The sequence below is a fragment of the Meleagris gallopavo genome, chromosome 19 (genome assembly GCF_000146605.3).
Source record: "Meleagris gallopavo isolate NT-WF06-2002-E0010 breed Aviagen turkey brand Nicholas breeding stock chromosome 19, Turkey_5.1, whole genome shotgun sequence".
Taxonomy (NCBI): Eukaryota; Metazoa; Chordata; class Aves; order Galliformes; family Phasianidae; genus Meleagris; species Meleagris gallopavo.
The window spans coordinates 1,361,705-1,377,768 of NC_015029.2; the positions used below are offsets into that span (position 1 = coordinate 1,361,705).

Below are 16,064 nucleotides of genomic sequence, written 5' to 3' on the forward strand. Positions count from 1 at the left end.
AAAAAAAAAAAAAGGAGAGAGATAAGATGGGCACTAGTCCTTCTAGAGAAATGATCTCTGCAGAGAAAAGAGCATCGTAACCTAAAAGACACTGGGTGTTTGAACAGATGGGTTCAGACTGAAACTACAAAGTGAAACTCTAGAAAAGGTTTCCAAACTGAAAGCAGTGTTAGCAAACGAAAAACCCAAACAGCAAGCAGCTGCCAGTGGAACTGCTTCAGTCTGTGACAGTGACCTTACAACAGAGCTGTGTGGGAATCGCTGGGGGCTCAGGACAGTCACTGTGTCCCTGCAGAGCAGAAGGGACAGGAGGTGGCCTCCGAAGGCTTTGGAGTTAAAGAGCCATGAGAGAAGCTGAAGATTTGAGGGGAACAAGGAAGCTACAGTGCAGGAGAGCAAGAGAAAGAATTAACACTCCTTGCAAACACCAGCATTAATGAATGGAATTAAGTACCTGTTTGCATTCAAGTCAGCTAGTATTAGCTGTATCAACAACAGATGGCTCAGGTTATTTTCTACATCTCCGTGCAGATAAAGTTTGCAGCATATCTCTTACCGTATCAGGCTCCTTCACAATAACTTGCTTGGAAAGTTACCTCATAGTCTATTGGTCCTGCCTAAAAGCAGAATGTATTCCCTGTCCACACTTCTGCTAATATCTTGTACCCAGTATCATCTCTAATCTCTACTTAGACATTGAGACCAGAAAAACAGCTCAGAAAAATGTTCAGAAGGAGGAAAAAAAAAATAAACTAATGCAATAAATAGCTCACCTGACATAGATAAGCATTACCAAAGGACACCTGCAGAGCAAATAGCACAAATTTCACAGCAAAGCTTTTAAGATCCCATTTTTTTCTGAGACCAAATGCTCAAGAGCTAGAACTGAAGTTCCAAAATACAAACAGCTGGAAAAAGAATCATCTGCCAAGATAAACACGCTTCAAAACATCTTCTGCAGCAGAGAAGGAAGAGCAGCCAACATGGTTTAAACTGCGAGATCAAAGATAAGTCCCATGAGAGGAATGAAGTAAACCAAGAGCTTCCCCTCTCCTCTGGCCCAAATCTCTCTTCCCTCTTCTTTCAGTTGACTGACCCATAGCTTCTGCTTTGGCTGTTACATGCTCTCACTAATGACTACAGTCCAATTTTATTACTCATTCATTTCAGAATGTTACGCTTCTTTCAAACTCCGCAGGTTCCAGAGAAGCTGTTTCTTTATCAGGCTAAAAACTTCCTTTGTGGTTGGTTTGTGACCAGTTTTTCCTAATTTACTGTCACTGGTCTTCAGAAAAGGAAAAACAGCATGTGCCTTCTCTAAATGTTTACAAAGTACTAGCCTTACCAACAAGGGCAGCATTCACATGTGGCTGGGCAGGGTCCTGTACAGCTTAGAAAGGCCATGCTTGATGCTCACCAGCATAGCAACTTTCCACACTGGTGCTCTGACACCAAATCCATCTCCCTGCTGCAGTTACCTACCACTGAAAGACACATTGTGAGATACTGAAAAGCACGGGAATTAGTAATGTAAGAGAAAATAAGCTACACCGAGACACTGCAGCCATTTTTTTCTGCTACATGTTCTGGTAACACGTGGACTAAAACTGTTCAACAATAAATCACTTCCAGTGGAGTAACCCAGTGGAGTAAGTCTGAGTTACAGTCTGGCAGGTCTCTAACTGTATCCTGGGTTCAAAAACAGTATCTGGGACAGCAGGAAGAACAGATTAAAGGCAAATATTTCAAGTCACAAAGCTCTGGTTTGCTTTAGCAGACAGGAGCTGACTGACATGGAGCTATACTGGCCATGAAACAAAGTCACCATTTTTTAACAAGTCTGACTCCATAACTGGGAAGAAAAAAAAAAACCCACAAACATGCAAATTTCTATTGCAGCAAATTCTCTAAATAGGTTTAAGTCTTGTGCAAACTCAACATTTCAACAGTAGGTATTTTTGTCTGAATAGATGACTTGATCTCTTGACTGCTGCCTGTTTCGTGTTTGCACAGAAGGAAAGAGGCACTGGGGTGGGCTCCTGAGCGCCAGGGGATCTGGATCAGATAGAGGCTGCACCAGGCTCCTGCATTTCTCAGTGTTTGCACACCTGAAGGTGCAGACCGTATGGTACACCTGCCTAGGTGCTGCACTGTAACCAGGGACACGCACACAAAGATTTCTTTTCACTCTGCAGTAATCTACTGCATAAGAAAACAAACAGGGTGGGACAGGGCAAAAGAATGAGGAAATTCTTCCCAGGACTCCTTTCCCTCTGGGCTCTGTCGTCTCAGACCAGAGAAGCCACAGCCTCCATTTTGCGACCCCTCCAGTTCTCAGAGAAAACAGCCAAACCCAGAGCTCTGTGCAGGACTTGTGCTGCTTTGAGCTGGCAGACCTCAGCACATAGGCAGGCTCTGTTCACACAAGAGATTTCTATCCCTCAACTGCAATGACACCTTCACAGCTCAGCAAACCAGTATGATTTAGGAGAATCCTGCAGACGGGAACAGGATCTGGCAACAACAAACTATTAGCTCAGGTTCAGCATCAGAACTAACTTTCACCCATTGCAAACATTTCTCCAGTTTCATGCACGCAGGGAGGCCATGGTAGCAGCTTCAGGGAATGCAGAAATGAAGGAAAAATAGGGATCTTGTGCCAGCACACAACAGAAACAGGATAAAGGAGCTGGACCTGATGAGATGCCAAACATAAAGCCGCCTTCTGAAGCAGGTCTCAGCCACAAGACAACTGCCATTATGTACACTCTGTGTGATAGGTTCCCAATCTACTGTGGCTTTGCTCTGGAAAGAGTTAACACAGAATTCTGCCAAATTTTAGTAAATCATCAAATATATTTTTCCATGGTAAACTCCCTTCCAGCTACCCAAAGGTGATGCAGCTTTTAATAAGAAACACAAGACATGCAGAAACAGGACAGACCGTGAGAAGGGTCTGCCAAGCTCCCAGAAAGCTTTACAAGCCAGCTCAGCCTGAAACTCAACACACAGAGCTTCCTTAGAGTAAGACTCAAAAGGAACAAAGCCACTCTCCAAAGCAGAAGTCTAATAGGATTAACGATGGAACCCTAGATGAATACATAGATGAATTTTGCTCACTACAGCAGCAAACTCTTCCCTGCAAAACAGTGCCCCATCCTTCCCACGCCAGTTCTGAAAAAGGAAGAAATAAAACTAATTCCACTGGCTTTGCCCAATAGGACTTGAATCTCTAAATAACACCTCTCCAGCTTCCCTCACACCAGTGATTTGTTCAGCAGAGTGCTAGCAGAGGGGCTCCGTGCAGCAGCAGCACACAGGACAGCCCTGCTGATCAGCTGGCTCTGCGTAGAAGCCTCCAGATTCCTGCTGCTCCTCTGCTGGAGTGATTCTTACCTAACGTATCTCCAACAGTGTTTCCAATAGTGAGAACTGGGCCAGGGGGTCCTTCTCTCCTTCTGAAGAAGAAGTGAAAAATACCTGGTAAGCTTTACTGACAATTAAAACGAAAACACTCTAGAGAAATCCAAGGGAAAAATACTAAAAGCAGCCAGTTGGAAAGGCAAAGATCTCTTGCTTGTGCATCACGTACAGCCCAGTCCTGCACGACGCAAAGGAATGCTACATATGAAAGACGTAAGTAATGGAAAAGGCAGCCCAAAGTTATCAGCGCTCTACTCACAGCAGTCCGGCTGGCAGACTAGTTGAGTTACCTCAGGTCTGAGCTCACAGCCTCAAGCCCAATTTTTTCTTTCCCCCCCGCCTCAATGCAGTAAGTAGAGGAGGGAGGAGAAGCAGAGCGTCTGCACACGCTACAGCACCGCTCTCTGGCTCTGCCCGTGGCCTTCACTGAATGGCCCAAGCTTGTCGTAAGACCTAAGCACTGCTTGCAGTCAATTCCATTTCCTGGCAAACTGGACAACTTTAACCACTTCCTTTCCTAGCTTGTGGACCTACTGCTCCTCCTTCAGGATCTCAGGCTTCACTTCAGAGCTGCTCAGAGGCACACCTGAGGGACACACAAATTCAACCTGTTGGTACTACAAGGGAATCCAGCAACACCAGCCAGCGCCCTCCTGTTTCAAGCTCTATGGGCACACTTTGAAGATTGCTCTTTAGTAATTTAATACAACGTGCCTTACAGACACAGAAGCAGAGGGCACATTTCCTCCGTAAGCTTTAGAAGATCTAGAAGGAAGAAGACTGAAGGATGTCTGGCTTGAGTGCAGGATATGGTGGGCAAACATCACCAGCAACACGTTGTGTTCATCCTCAAAAGAAGAATGTGAAGCACAGGGGGGCTGCAGGCAGTGAGGATGTTACAAGGAGATGCAGTCAACTGAGTAGCACGTGGGGACTGGCTCCTGGCAGCTATTACACACAACGCAAGTGGCATAATGGGAGAAAGCCATATGGAAGAATTAATCCTTTCATCACCTCCATCAAAGGCCCCAGGCTGGAACCACTGCTGCCCAGCCAGGGATGCTGACGGTGCCAACAGATCACACAGCATCTCAGAATCACTATCATTCCTAAACCATGCATAAGACTGACTTTTTGTCCAGGCTAAGAGATGTTATTTTCTTAAGGACACACCAACAAACTCTGACTTGAGGGTGAACAAAGCCTATGCAGCCCACGCTAGGAGGTCTGAGGGTGAGAGATAAGCTGAGGCTCTTTGCAGATGGCCAGATCCCAGGGCTGGAAGCAATACTCTGCGAGTATGGGCACCATCCTCAGTGCTTGGGGAGCGTTAGGGGTGCCCATGGGCCTTGTCAAGATCCCAAAAGAGCCATGCCAAAGTGAGTCATTTTGCTATTTCTGTTTTCTCACACTTCATCTGAGCTGCAAAGCTCTACCTTTCAGGGCTCCTGGCTGCCACTGTTTCTTTGGATTTTACTTTCCAACTCCTTATGTTTTTTTCCCCACAAGCTGCACTTGTACCAATACATATTTGTCCTTCCCATTTTAAGGATGGTTTTTCCCCAAGAAACAGACTACAAGAAATTATCACTTTACACTCCTGCATGTAGCAAAAACTGGCAGTCCAACTTCAGAGCACAGATTCCATCCGAGATGCTGCCTCACACAGGAGTTGCACAACGTTTGGTAGCTCACAGCAGTTACATCCATTAGTCAACTTTTAATTAAGGCTAACAGGAGCTGACAAAACTATCAGTGTCAGTCCTTTGTACTGAACCAAAGCAAGACTCAGATACACAACTGAGGTTAAAATGGACTGCATTCATCCAGCATGATCCCTGACACTGGAGGAGGGGACAGAGCTCTTCCTCCTAACACAGCTACAGCCGTGTCCCTCGCAGGGAGTTTATTTTCATAGCAAACTTGTCTGGGCACCTTCTGTTAGAGACTGCTTGATCTGCTTACGAGGTCATTCCTAATCTTCCAGCTTATGCAGCCTCCCCAGGGAATCTCTAAATCTTTGAACATGAAAAAGAAAAAAAATCTCAGGACGGACTGTTCTTTACAGGACAATGCACTGAACTTCGTGAAGCAGAATATCGTGCCAGCCCATGTCATTACTAACGGGCCCAATTAAGTGGAAGGCTGCAGAAACAACTCTGCATAGCAAAATTGCAGCTATAAAACCAACAATAGTGGAGGAAAAGCTACTAAATGCTGGCAAGAGATCTTACAGATGGAGAAAATAATGTTGAGCTGGGGAGGTTGAGTAACAGAGGGACTCCTTTCCAGACAAACCTTTTGCCCAGCTACACCGAAACTACAAGAAACGGAAAAGCTATAAACGATGGATGCTCATAAGGAGTGTGGCAAAACTGAAAAGTCTAATGTTCTCCTAGCTGCAACCTCACTTCCATAAGAAAAGCCTGACATTTACTGCCCAGGCTCAAGCACCTGTAATACACAGAAACTTCACATCAGGACCCAAATGTGGTCCTCACAAAGGGCCCCAAACCACATCAAGCTGAAACAGTTCCTTCGCTGGTGTTGGCCACCTCTCAACCGTCACCAATAGGGCAGTTCAGATTACTCCCACAATGACCACAGCCATGGGGATTCACCACCTCCACCTGCTCCCCAGGCTGCCTTTCCCTCTGCAGGACCCAAGAGAAGAACACAGTCTCTTCAGCACATTGTGCTGGAAGTGAAAATGTTTTTGAAGTTGTGCCACTGGCTTTTGGGCTCACAATACAGCAGTGAGTACATCTGACTCGACCACTGCCATGCCGTTGCAAGCAGAGCCCAGTCCTGGCACTACAAATACAAAAGCAAAGGATGTGCCACTAGGAGAGCCACTGAAATTGGATTTGGCAGCTCCTGTGAACACCACAGGATATACAGGCTTGCAAAATACACCCTAATACTTGCCTTGTCCACAGGTGCTGGTTTTGCAGATACTGCTGAGCACACATCTGCCACAATAGGTTGGCCTGAGGGAGTTATTTTTGGGTGACAGACAGATAATGAAAGCTGTTAGGGGCTGACGATGGCTGATGACACATGTGTGCATGGTTCTTAATCACACAAAGGACAGCCATGAAGGATATACTGATCAAGTTTTGGAGAAATAGGTGTTAGAAACATGTACTGAACGGAGTATTCTAATACACCAAGTATAATCCCCTACCTCCCTGATAAAACACAAATACTTTTAACCTGAGGGATGTTAAGTTTTAACCTAGAGTCCCAGTAGGACTTCTTTAAGGAACTGAGCACATTCCAACTGTGGCCTGCTTTGATAATTACAAGCTGAGCAAATCAAACGTGCAGCTCAGGAAATAAGCACAGCTCTCCCAGCCCACAGCCACCCACCCGCTGACCAGAAGCAGAGGCCAGAACAGACATGTCAGCCACACACTGTTGTTTCACTGCTAATGTACGCCAACAAATGCCTCAGTATTCAGAGAAGGTGAGATGCTACATCAGTGGAGAGTGTATCTGAACAGTGACAAAGGTGGTGCTAATTAAAAGGCAAGCAGGATCTCTTCAACACTCCAACATCCATCTGCCCATCTCTGAGCACAAAACCTCCCCCTTTGCTTACATTCCTGTCACAGCTTAGATAGAGGAGCACTCAACTCCAGTGAGCTCCCCTCACAAATCAAGGAGACCCACATGCCAACTCAGGTGCCAAAGCTCTGAAGCTCTGCAGCACGCTGAGGATTTCTGCACTCACCACAAAGAGCTTCTTCCCTTTTGTACATACACAGTATTTCCCCCCTGCTTGTTTTCATTTCTCTTTCTTCCACCACCCACCTTTCATATCACGTACTTGCTGCTGTGCACTGCTGGTTCCTTTCCTTCTCATTCAGCTGGATGAGGCAGCTGTCTCCTGCTTCCTGCCACCCAAAGAGAACAGACGTTTGTTGGAAGAGCAGAACGGAAGCACCTCAGAAGACACCAGACCTGAGGAGCAGTGCCAGTCCCACAGCTCCCAAAGCAAAGGAGATGCCATACAATAGCTCCATCACTCATCTGGATGCGCTACAGGATTAGAAATGCTAAAACCTGAGAGAGGATGCTATGATACCACTTCTTTATAAAAAGGGCTCTCACAAAAGCATGTCAGACATCAAAACTCCTTACAGCCAACAGCAGCATGAATGCAGAGCTAGTGCTAACAAGTTTCCATCAAAGGCAGTTCCAGGAGGCATCCAAAGAAGAACCTCTTCAGCACTTCTCATGCATGTCTAAGGTTTCTGAAGCAATTACCCTGAGCCTGCAGTCTGGCAGGTTGCTTTATCTCAGCTCCATCTCTTTTCCTGTGATCATCAAGGGCACAGAGCAGGATGCGGTAATTGGTCTTCAGCTCTCAGCACACCCAGTACTCAGCACATGGAACAGAAACCTGAGGACCTCCCCTGCCCCCAGCGACCATGCTGTATTTAAGCAGAGATAAGGCAGGATGGCTTCAATCCCAACGGTCCAACAGGACTGGCTGGGATGCCAGAACAGCCTAGTACAATCTTACTGTGCACAATGTTCAGTCAGGACTTCTTTGCTAATAATTTCATAGTGCTTCTTTGTCAGCTGAAGTGAGCAGTGCAGCCCTCCTTGCTACCAGTGGAAAGAAACGAGACGGTAGCTGGGAAGAGATGAAGAGGACAGAAAAGAAGTTCTTTGTGACCTGCATTTTCCAAGATTACGTAACTTCTTGAATAAATAGATACTTCCTTGTGCTCGGCAGTAATGTTACACAACTGAGTGCAGGAGTGGTGACCAGTGAGATGGAGCACATCCTGCTGCTTCTCCTATGCTGAGGAACTGAAGCACTGCAGAGCCCTGAGCCTTGCAATACACTTCAAAAACTTTTTAATCTTAAATAAAAAAAAATATCTGCATTTGAAAATTTATCCTAAAGGAGATATTGGGCAACTTCTGCTTCCTCAGAAAATCCATCTCTGAAGAAGCTCACACTCAATTTCTCCTCCTCTTTTATACGTCCTCATCAAGCACAGATTCTTCTCCCTACAACAGACTTTTTTTATATACACATAATGAAGGCAAAATTTCAGTCTGAAAAAGAAAACCAAAAAAACAAAAGCACTTTTGTGTATGACTTTCTCCACTGTGCTCACAAATTCAGCAGATTCCTGCAGGTTCAAGCCACCTGCAGTACTGATGGGACAGCTTGCCTCATACACAAAGGGTGTCCCTGCTGAGAGGGTAAGGAGTTATATTTTTGTTTGTGACCATTCAGTGGCCACACGCAGAGGCAGTCCATCTACATGGAACAATAGCCAAGATACTTGCAAGACGATATCTGATAAACCACTGCTGTGTAGTTTGATAAAGTGAGAAGACACACGTCTGTATAAATACCATAAACAGCTCTGACCAGACTTGGCTCAGATGGCGCCTTCTGGCCTTAAATCCTGCAAGATTGAAAAGTAATCTTTGGAGATACAGAATGAAACTAGGAGCCAACAAGCACATTCTCAAGCAAACAACATTTTCTACAGTTGCAAAAATGCAGTGTGACTCAACATGCCCTAAAAGAGCTTTAGCTGGCCTTTCATACAGGCAAAAGACCACAAATGTTATCCAGTGAGATCATAAATAACTCTGTTTCAGGGAGATGGAACTAATGCAGAGAGTAAAAAAAATAAAACAGCGACATAAAGGAGAGCCATCAACACATGATTCAGAAGACTGACAGACCTTCTTCCGCTTGGCCTTACTGTTCCTAATGTTGTATCTGAAGAATTTGTGGTTAGCAATTTTGGTAACAGAACTGCTGAGGTCTAGGAGACCTCCTGAGATCATCCAGTCTACCTTCACCAATCGAGCAGGCTCAGCTAGAGCAAATTGCCTGGTCAGCACCGTACTGCCACCTAAGCACAACAGCTACACATGTGGTTTGATGTACTGTACGTGTGAAGGACCTGTCTGTTCTTGTAGAGATGATGTGGAGCTGCTGTATATTCTGGAGGGCAAAAGCCATCATTTATGGACCTGGATCCAGATCTGTAGCATAACAAAAAGCACCCTTTGTTGAACATTTCACTCTAGAAATCCTTTGGCAGAGAAATCTTCCCTCCAGTGAACTCAGGCAATGTCTAATGAGCTGTGGTAATAAAGATAGCTTTAATTTCATGGTTCAGCTAATAACCACTTAGCCATAGACACAAACGTGCACATATAGAAAATAAGCTTTTTCTCCTGTGGCTGTTTTTCACCATCATATCCTGACTTAGCTCAGGAAAAGACAACAGTCATACAAGTTCTAAACTGGCCTTCAGGTATGTTTTAGACTCTGGAAAAGAAAATCACTCTCCAAAAGTCTCTGTTAATCCAATTTTGGAATCCATTCCACACGTATGATATGAAACATATTGATCTAAGCAATTCATACACGCTCTTCCATCTCCAGCACTGTCACACACTCATCACAGAGCAACACCTTCATCATGCATCAGCATCTACCACACACGAGAGCTTCCTTGAATAAAAATCCCCAGAGCACATTTCACTCTAATTTCTCCTCCCTTTCTTTTCACAGTTAAGTGGCTGTTCGTTTACAAACAGGTATGGGCCCATGTGCAGACACAACAAGGCGGCCACTCAACCACTCTCCTTCCCTGGAGCTGTCTGTTCCAGCCTGTGCCAGGCCCTGCCGCAATAGCCATGCACTGTTGATGTCAGCTCACATGGGAACACACTTGGATTTCCAAGCCTGGCATGTCAGGGTCACCTTTTAAATGTGGGCTTTTCACTAATGGCCTGATAGTTTGCAAAAGGGACTTTTAGAAAAACACTGTTTTCCCTGCTTACAGGAGTACAATGCGTGCCTGTTCGCTTAACTTTGCATCACCACCTGTGCCATAAAACAAAAGAACCAAGAAACAAATTCTTTCGTGCCTTGATTGTTTGTAACACCAGTTTAAGAAGCCTAAAGCTGTTTCTGAGCAAAATGCAAGGTAGAACATAAGTCATAATCAGCAAAATCCATTCTGCAGTGTTTTGAGTTAAGTCCAGGACGTCAATCTGTGTTTCAGCAGATGGTTAAAGGCTAAAACACATAAATCTCCAGAGGCACTTCTCTACTTTTGCTCTCTGATCTCAGATAACAGCAAGCGTATGGCATATGTGGCATACAGTCATGCCAATACCTGTAAGAGTTCAGAGGACAAATTCATAGCCATAGTCCATAGAACAGCCTACCTCTACATTTTCACTTTTGAAGAGGCAAAAATACAATCCTATATTCACTGGTTTTCACCGCAATAAGAGAGAAGATCTCCTGCAATATCAAGAAACAGGCAAGGGAATGAAGCCATTCTCTAGGAAGGAACTTGCCTCTGGAAGAGTGAAGTAGTCTTGGTCTCATGACACTCTTCTGACGAGATTACCTCTAGGGCATGGAAAGCTATAACTGATAGCCATCAACAGGTTTTTGATCCCAGCTCTGCGTGACAATAAACCATGCTGGAAAAAAGCCTTAAACACTGCCTTTTTCATCTAGCTTTCAAGCCCTCGGAGTGCTACAGAGATGCTAATCCAAAGCAGAAATTATTCAGAACTTAAAGACAAAAAAAGTCTAAGTACTTACTATTCCAGAGACAGATTTTCCATCTACTGCCCTCCAGGAGAGCAGACTTCTCCAAACAGGCTACAATCCTGAGACAGACCAAAGTTTCTAAACTTTGAGATAATGCTGACAAGCAGAACGAGTATCATTATCTATATCAAAGGCTAATCATTAACTGCTGGTCAGATTTAACCGTGATCACTTTTACTCCGCTTTAAACGCATTTATTGCCCAACTTGTAACCTATTTCAAACCAGATCTACCACCTGTTATCTACTCATTGGAAAATATTTATATTAAGCCTTTCCTACGTATTCAGAACAAGGATGAGGGTTGAAGCAGCAGGGACTTTGGCTACATTCTACCATGGCTGAAACCATCCTCACAAAATATTGACAATTCCTATTGTTACAGCCAAAGATTTCATGAGACTCAAAATAAATATTTACTGCTTGGCCTATGCAGCCTGCAGAAGACAGAAGCCAACCAGGTCAGGACCAGAGGAAGGGTTGGGATACTCACATAAAGCTCCATGGAACAGCTAAAGGCCTTTGCAAAGGTTCATGGAGATTTTAGAACTCTCTGGCCTTACTAGATTGATTCAGCATGATGCAGAGATGACTTTTAAACACACTGCACATGACACATTTCAAATTTTAATTTCTCTGTCAAAGAAATCAGTGTTTTGCTTGCTTTTGGATATTATAACTGAGCAAGTTTCATTTCATTTCATTTCATATTGACCCCACTCTGAAGAAATGTGAAATTTTCAGAACAGCAGGTCAGTTTTCAGGGATGCGGTAGGGTGGTAAAAGATGACAATATTCAGAAAATATTCAATAATGTGTCTCAGTCAAATCCCGACTCTTCAGCTTCTCTGCAATTGATGAAAGTAATAATGTGAAAAAGTTCCACAAAGTCCAGCAGTGCTGTGCTCTGCAATACAGATGCTTCTACTGCAGGGACATTGGCTTCAAGTAAGATCAAATTCAAGCACTGCACAAAAAGGAATCAGCTGGTACGCAGCACACGTGATCCTATTCTCATGATGTACTGGAGAGTTTTACTTAATTCAGCAAACTAAGAATAGTCACAAGATTGCCAAAAGATGTTTTTGAGCCATGCCTGTTCTACTTCGTCACTAAGAAAAAGTCTTAGCCTTCATTATGTGTATAGCAGGGTATTTTATAACCAAGGATGTTCATGCTCTGCACAAAGAAGCAAGTAGCACAACAGTGGCTTTACAAACACAACCAACATCGGGAATTCTTTCCTTTAACTTGTTCAGGCTTCAATTGGTCAGTTTCTGTAACATTTTTCCAGCATTCTCCGGTCTCACCTGACATCACCTTAAACATTACAACAATTCAGTACTTCCTTGTGAGATAATGCCTCATGCCAGGCTCATGATGGTAACTTGATTTGTATAAAACTCTGCAGGCAGAGAACACGGAAAGCATGACTCAGTCTCTTGTCAAGTTCATTCAGCCAGGCGTGCAGACAAACAAGGGGACCATAAAAGATGCAATAGAGAAAAAACAGAACAGTGCTTAAGGCGAATTTTACTTCCATAATATCCTATGGCTGGGCGTGTTCCTCAGCAGCCTGCACTGCTACTTCCCTTATCACTTTGATGTCCAAGGGTTGACTTACCACATCAGAAACACAAAGGGTATCTTGTTGCCCCCCATGGAGCACTGCATGTCAGTGCTGCTGCTTTGCTTCCTGAGGGCTGGAGGAGAATAAGCTGGGATCGTTTGCCTGCTGGGAGCACCAGCTTTCAGTCTGCTCTCCATTTGTTAGTGTTTTTCTTTCCCAAGTAAAGGATGCAAGCTTGAAAATGCAGGCAAGCTGACAATATGTTGTCAAATCTCTATAGTACAAAGCCTTTCAGAGCAGGAAAAGTAAGGTGAGGTATGAACTGCTTAATCAGATCCCTGGCTCTCAGCACTGCCTCTGTCCAGACACAATATGCAGGAACCCAGCCAGGAGCTGCACAGCCATGCTGAGCTGCGCACTGAGGCCAGGCACTCAGCACACACCAAGACAGCAAAGAGCTGCTCAGGTTGCCCCACACCAAGCTCACCAACAGCAATCAGATAAGAAGTAGTCTGGGTCATAGGGACAAGTACTCCACAAAAGGTTGAAGCCTTCCACCACGTGGCTGTACCTTCCAGACAGCTGCTTCCCCACGCTCCCGGAGCAGCAAGCTGGCTGGCAGGCTGACAAGCATCAGCTCGTAGCGTGAGGAAGTGCGCTGCATCACAGAGGTGGCCTGAAAGTACTTTATAATCCCACAAATCCAAGTCCAGTTAAATTATCTATAATGTGAAGAAAAGCCTGGAAGTGTATTTACCATACACACTCTCTCCCCCAAGAGGAGATGCATTAAGTCTTCAAAAAAGAAAAAAAGCCAAGATTGTCAGGCCTTCTCTTACCCAAGTTAGCCAAAAGATCAGCTAAAGGTATCATTAAGGTCATTTTCCAAGCTCACATATCTTGATCAGAGGAAAGAGATTTGAATCTTTGATAACTGACAAGCATGCACAGGAAAAGAAGGCTCTGTAATGTCATGCAGTTCTCCTGAGGTCATGGGAGAGAACTTGGTGCATTTAATGCCAGCTGTAGAACAGCTACATCCTTTTTCTGATTTTCTCCCATATTCTCAGGCCTCATATCAGGATTTGCTGAGCATCCTCGAAGAACAGAAGATCTCAGTCACTTGCACATCTTGGCCTGTGACCAGAATTATCACCGTTTGCCATATTAATTTAGACAAGTGTCAGAACAAACAGTGCATGCACAGTGATTATAAATGACTTTCACATCTGTGACATAAAAAAAAAGACTGTGGGATTTTGTAATGTTACAGGCATGCAAAGTGGAAGTGCAAGAAGAAAATCTCAACATATTTTCAATATAAGCAATTGCTCTAACTAGCAGTCATAGCTGCTCAAGGGACAGCATTCTCACAGATGTGAACTGGTGGGAAGAAACCTACATTGAGAATATGACATCCGAGTCTGCAGGAACAGAGAGGAAAGACAGAGAGAGATTTCATCACAGCCTCCCCCTCTAGATTGGCTTCCAGAGCAGAAAAGGCAACTTCCAGAATAAAAAGAAATGAAAGGTTTTAGAAAGTTAATCTGCAGCGCAACAAAACAGAACGTTAATTAGTTTACAGTAACTACTTTCCTTATTCTTCGCATTACAGGGTTCTGGCTTTTAGCTGAAGAAAAGGTTAATGAAAAAATCATTGGTTTCAAGTGCCCTGAGATTGGATTGGGAACATTTAAGAAAATAAGACTGAAACAAAAGGCAGTGGAGTAGATTACTAACGCTGGATCTTCTAGGAGGAAAAACAAAACAAAACAAAACAAACTAGACTGAGTCTTTTTATCCTTCTCTAAGGAAAAATTGCCAAGATTGCAAATGATCTCCTGACAGATCCCTGGAGGAGCTCACACTGGCAATCTGCTTCAGCTCAACTTCACAACACTGAGGCAAGTTACAGCTACCTGACAGGGTGACCTTCAGACAGGCGTGGAGAAGGCAGGAATCATGGAACGGCTTAGGTTGGAAGCCTGCAGACACGACACCTTCCTGCTGGGCAGCACAGTCTTGGCAGCAAATACAGAAGTCAAAAAGGAGGGAAGAATGCATTATATTTCTTTCAAAATATATCAGTTTTGTCTCCTCTCTGACCTAACATTGACTGGAAAGCAAGAGAGCTGAAAGAAAGCTCCTTAGGGCACTGACTGAAGACTCTGTGTGAACATGGCCGTTCTTCTCTTTCATTTACACCAGAGGACTGTTAAAGATTAGTATTCTCAGCACCTTCCCTTCCCGGGCATGAAGCTTTTGTTCAGGAAAAGTGTGTCCCAATAATCCAAAATGTGAAGCTGTTCTGCAAGCAGAGAAAGTGAGAACAGAAAAAAATTCCTCCCAACCCCTTCCTGTCCCTGCACCGCAGAACTGTTGGCAGGGACTTCACCTTCAACCAAAAGTAACTGAAAAATCTTAATTCTTCTAGCATTATTTTATTACATCGATTTCGATTTTTTTTTTTTGTTGCGGAGGAGCAGGGGAAAAAGAGGTTTAACAGATTTTAGCGCACATGACAGAAAGCATCGCTGTGTGAGTCATTTACTAGAGCTGGATTAAACGCACCCTGCCAAGCGGACAGAAAGGAGGGGCCCAAACCCTTCCCCACAGAATCACATCTGCTGAGGGAGCTCCTGCCGCCAGCGATACTTCTTTTCAACAGAAACCTGGGTTTGTCTATGCGAGTTTCACTCTAAAACATCCACTCTCTGCTCTGACAAAGCGACGGGTCACCCAAACGCCATGCGGAGCTGTGCGCTGTCACCCCGCTCAATCCCTACCTCCGCCTCGCTGCCCGCAGCCCTCAGTGAGCCCCTCCCCTCCGAGGCCCCGCAGTTGCGGAGGCTCCGCCAGGCACCAGCAGCAAGAGCCCGCCATCCCTTCATGCGGCGGAGCTCTGAGGGGGGGGAGAGAAAGGGCGCGAAACGGTCCCGCGCTGTCACTCACCTCGAGACTGCCACGAGGCTGTCCGCTAAGCCCCGCCCCCAGACTTGTCCCCCCCCGAACCCCGCCCCTTGATCATGGCCGCTAAGCCCCGCCCCTTTAGCGTGTCCTCTAAGCCACGCCCCGGACGTGACACTAAGCCATGCCCTCTTGACCTTGTCCCCTTATCTCCGCCCCGGATGTGTCACTAAGCCCCCCCCCGGATGTGTCATCTAAGCTCCGCCCCCGGGCCTCCTTTCCTCCCGCCGTCTTCGTACGGCCGCAAAGCGCGCCGCTGTCGGCTGAGGTGTTTGCGACAGCGCGGGGCTGAGGGGCTGCCGGTATGTTCGGCGCGGCAGAGGAAGATGACACCGACTTTCTGGCCCCCGCCACCGGGTGAGTGGCTGCTGGGTGCCCCCCGCTGGAGAGCACGGCGGCCGGGCAGGCTGCAGCCGGCTGCCCTCCCGTGGGCCGGGCCGTGAGGTTCGGTGTTCCGTGTGGGCTCTCCGCTTGTCCCGGAGCT

The 16,064-nt window shown here is 45.4% G+C and overlaps 2 protein-coding genes across 13 annotated transcripts in view; one reads left to right on the top strand and one right to left on the bottom strand.

Moving 5' to 3' along the window:
* Positions 1 to 15,625, bottom strand: part of SLC31A1 (solute carrier family 31 member 1) — a 23,642-nt gene extending 8,017 nt beyond the window's left edge. Inside the window, exons 1-3 of one of the 9 annotated variants that reach the window (XM_019621358.2) lie at positions 15,566 to 15,583; positions 14,533 to 14,634; positions 3,397 to 3,458 (exon numbers count right to left, since the gene is read on the bottom strand). Coding sequence is in view for 1 of the 9 variants with exons in the window: in XM_010720744.3 (XP_010719046.1) it covers positions 15,400 to 15,504 (105 nt within the window). In the remaining 8 variants the exon portion in view is untranslated. Of the gene's footprint in view, positions 1 to 3,396; positions 3,459 to 7,239; positions 7,323 to 11,035; positions 11,140 to 14,532; positions 14,635 to 15,399; positions 15,531 to 15,565 lie in introns of those variants that run through there. The other 8 variants (XM_019621360.2, XM_019621361.2, XM_019621356.2 and 5 more) reach the window with 8 other exon arrangements.
* Positions 15,626 to 15,772: 147 nt separating this feature from the next.
* Positions 15,773 to 16,064, top strand: part of FKBP15 (FKBP prolyl isomerase 15) — a 26,112-nt gene continuing 25,820 nt past the window's right edge. For all 4 annotated transcript variants that reach the window (XM_010720747.3, XM_010720750.3, XM_010720749.3 and 1 more), the window contains exon 1: positions 15,773 to 15,937. In XM_010720747.3, coding sequence (XP_010719049.1) covers positions 15,885 to 15,937 — 53 coding nt within the window. In that variant the 5' untranslated portion in view covers positions 15,773 to 15,884. The remainder of the gene's footprint in view (positions 15,938 to 16,064) is intronic.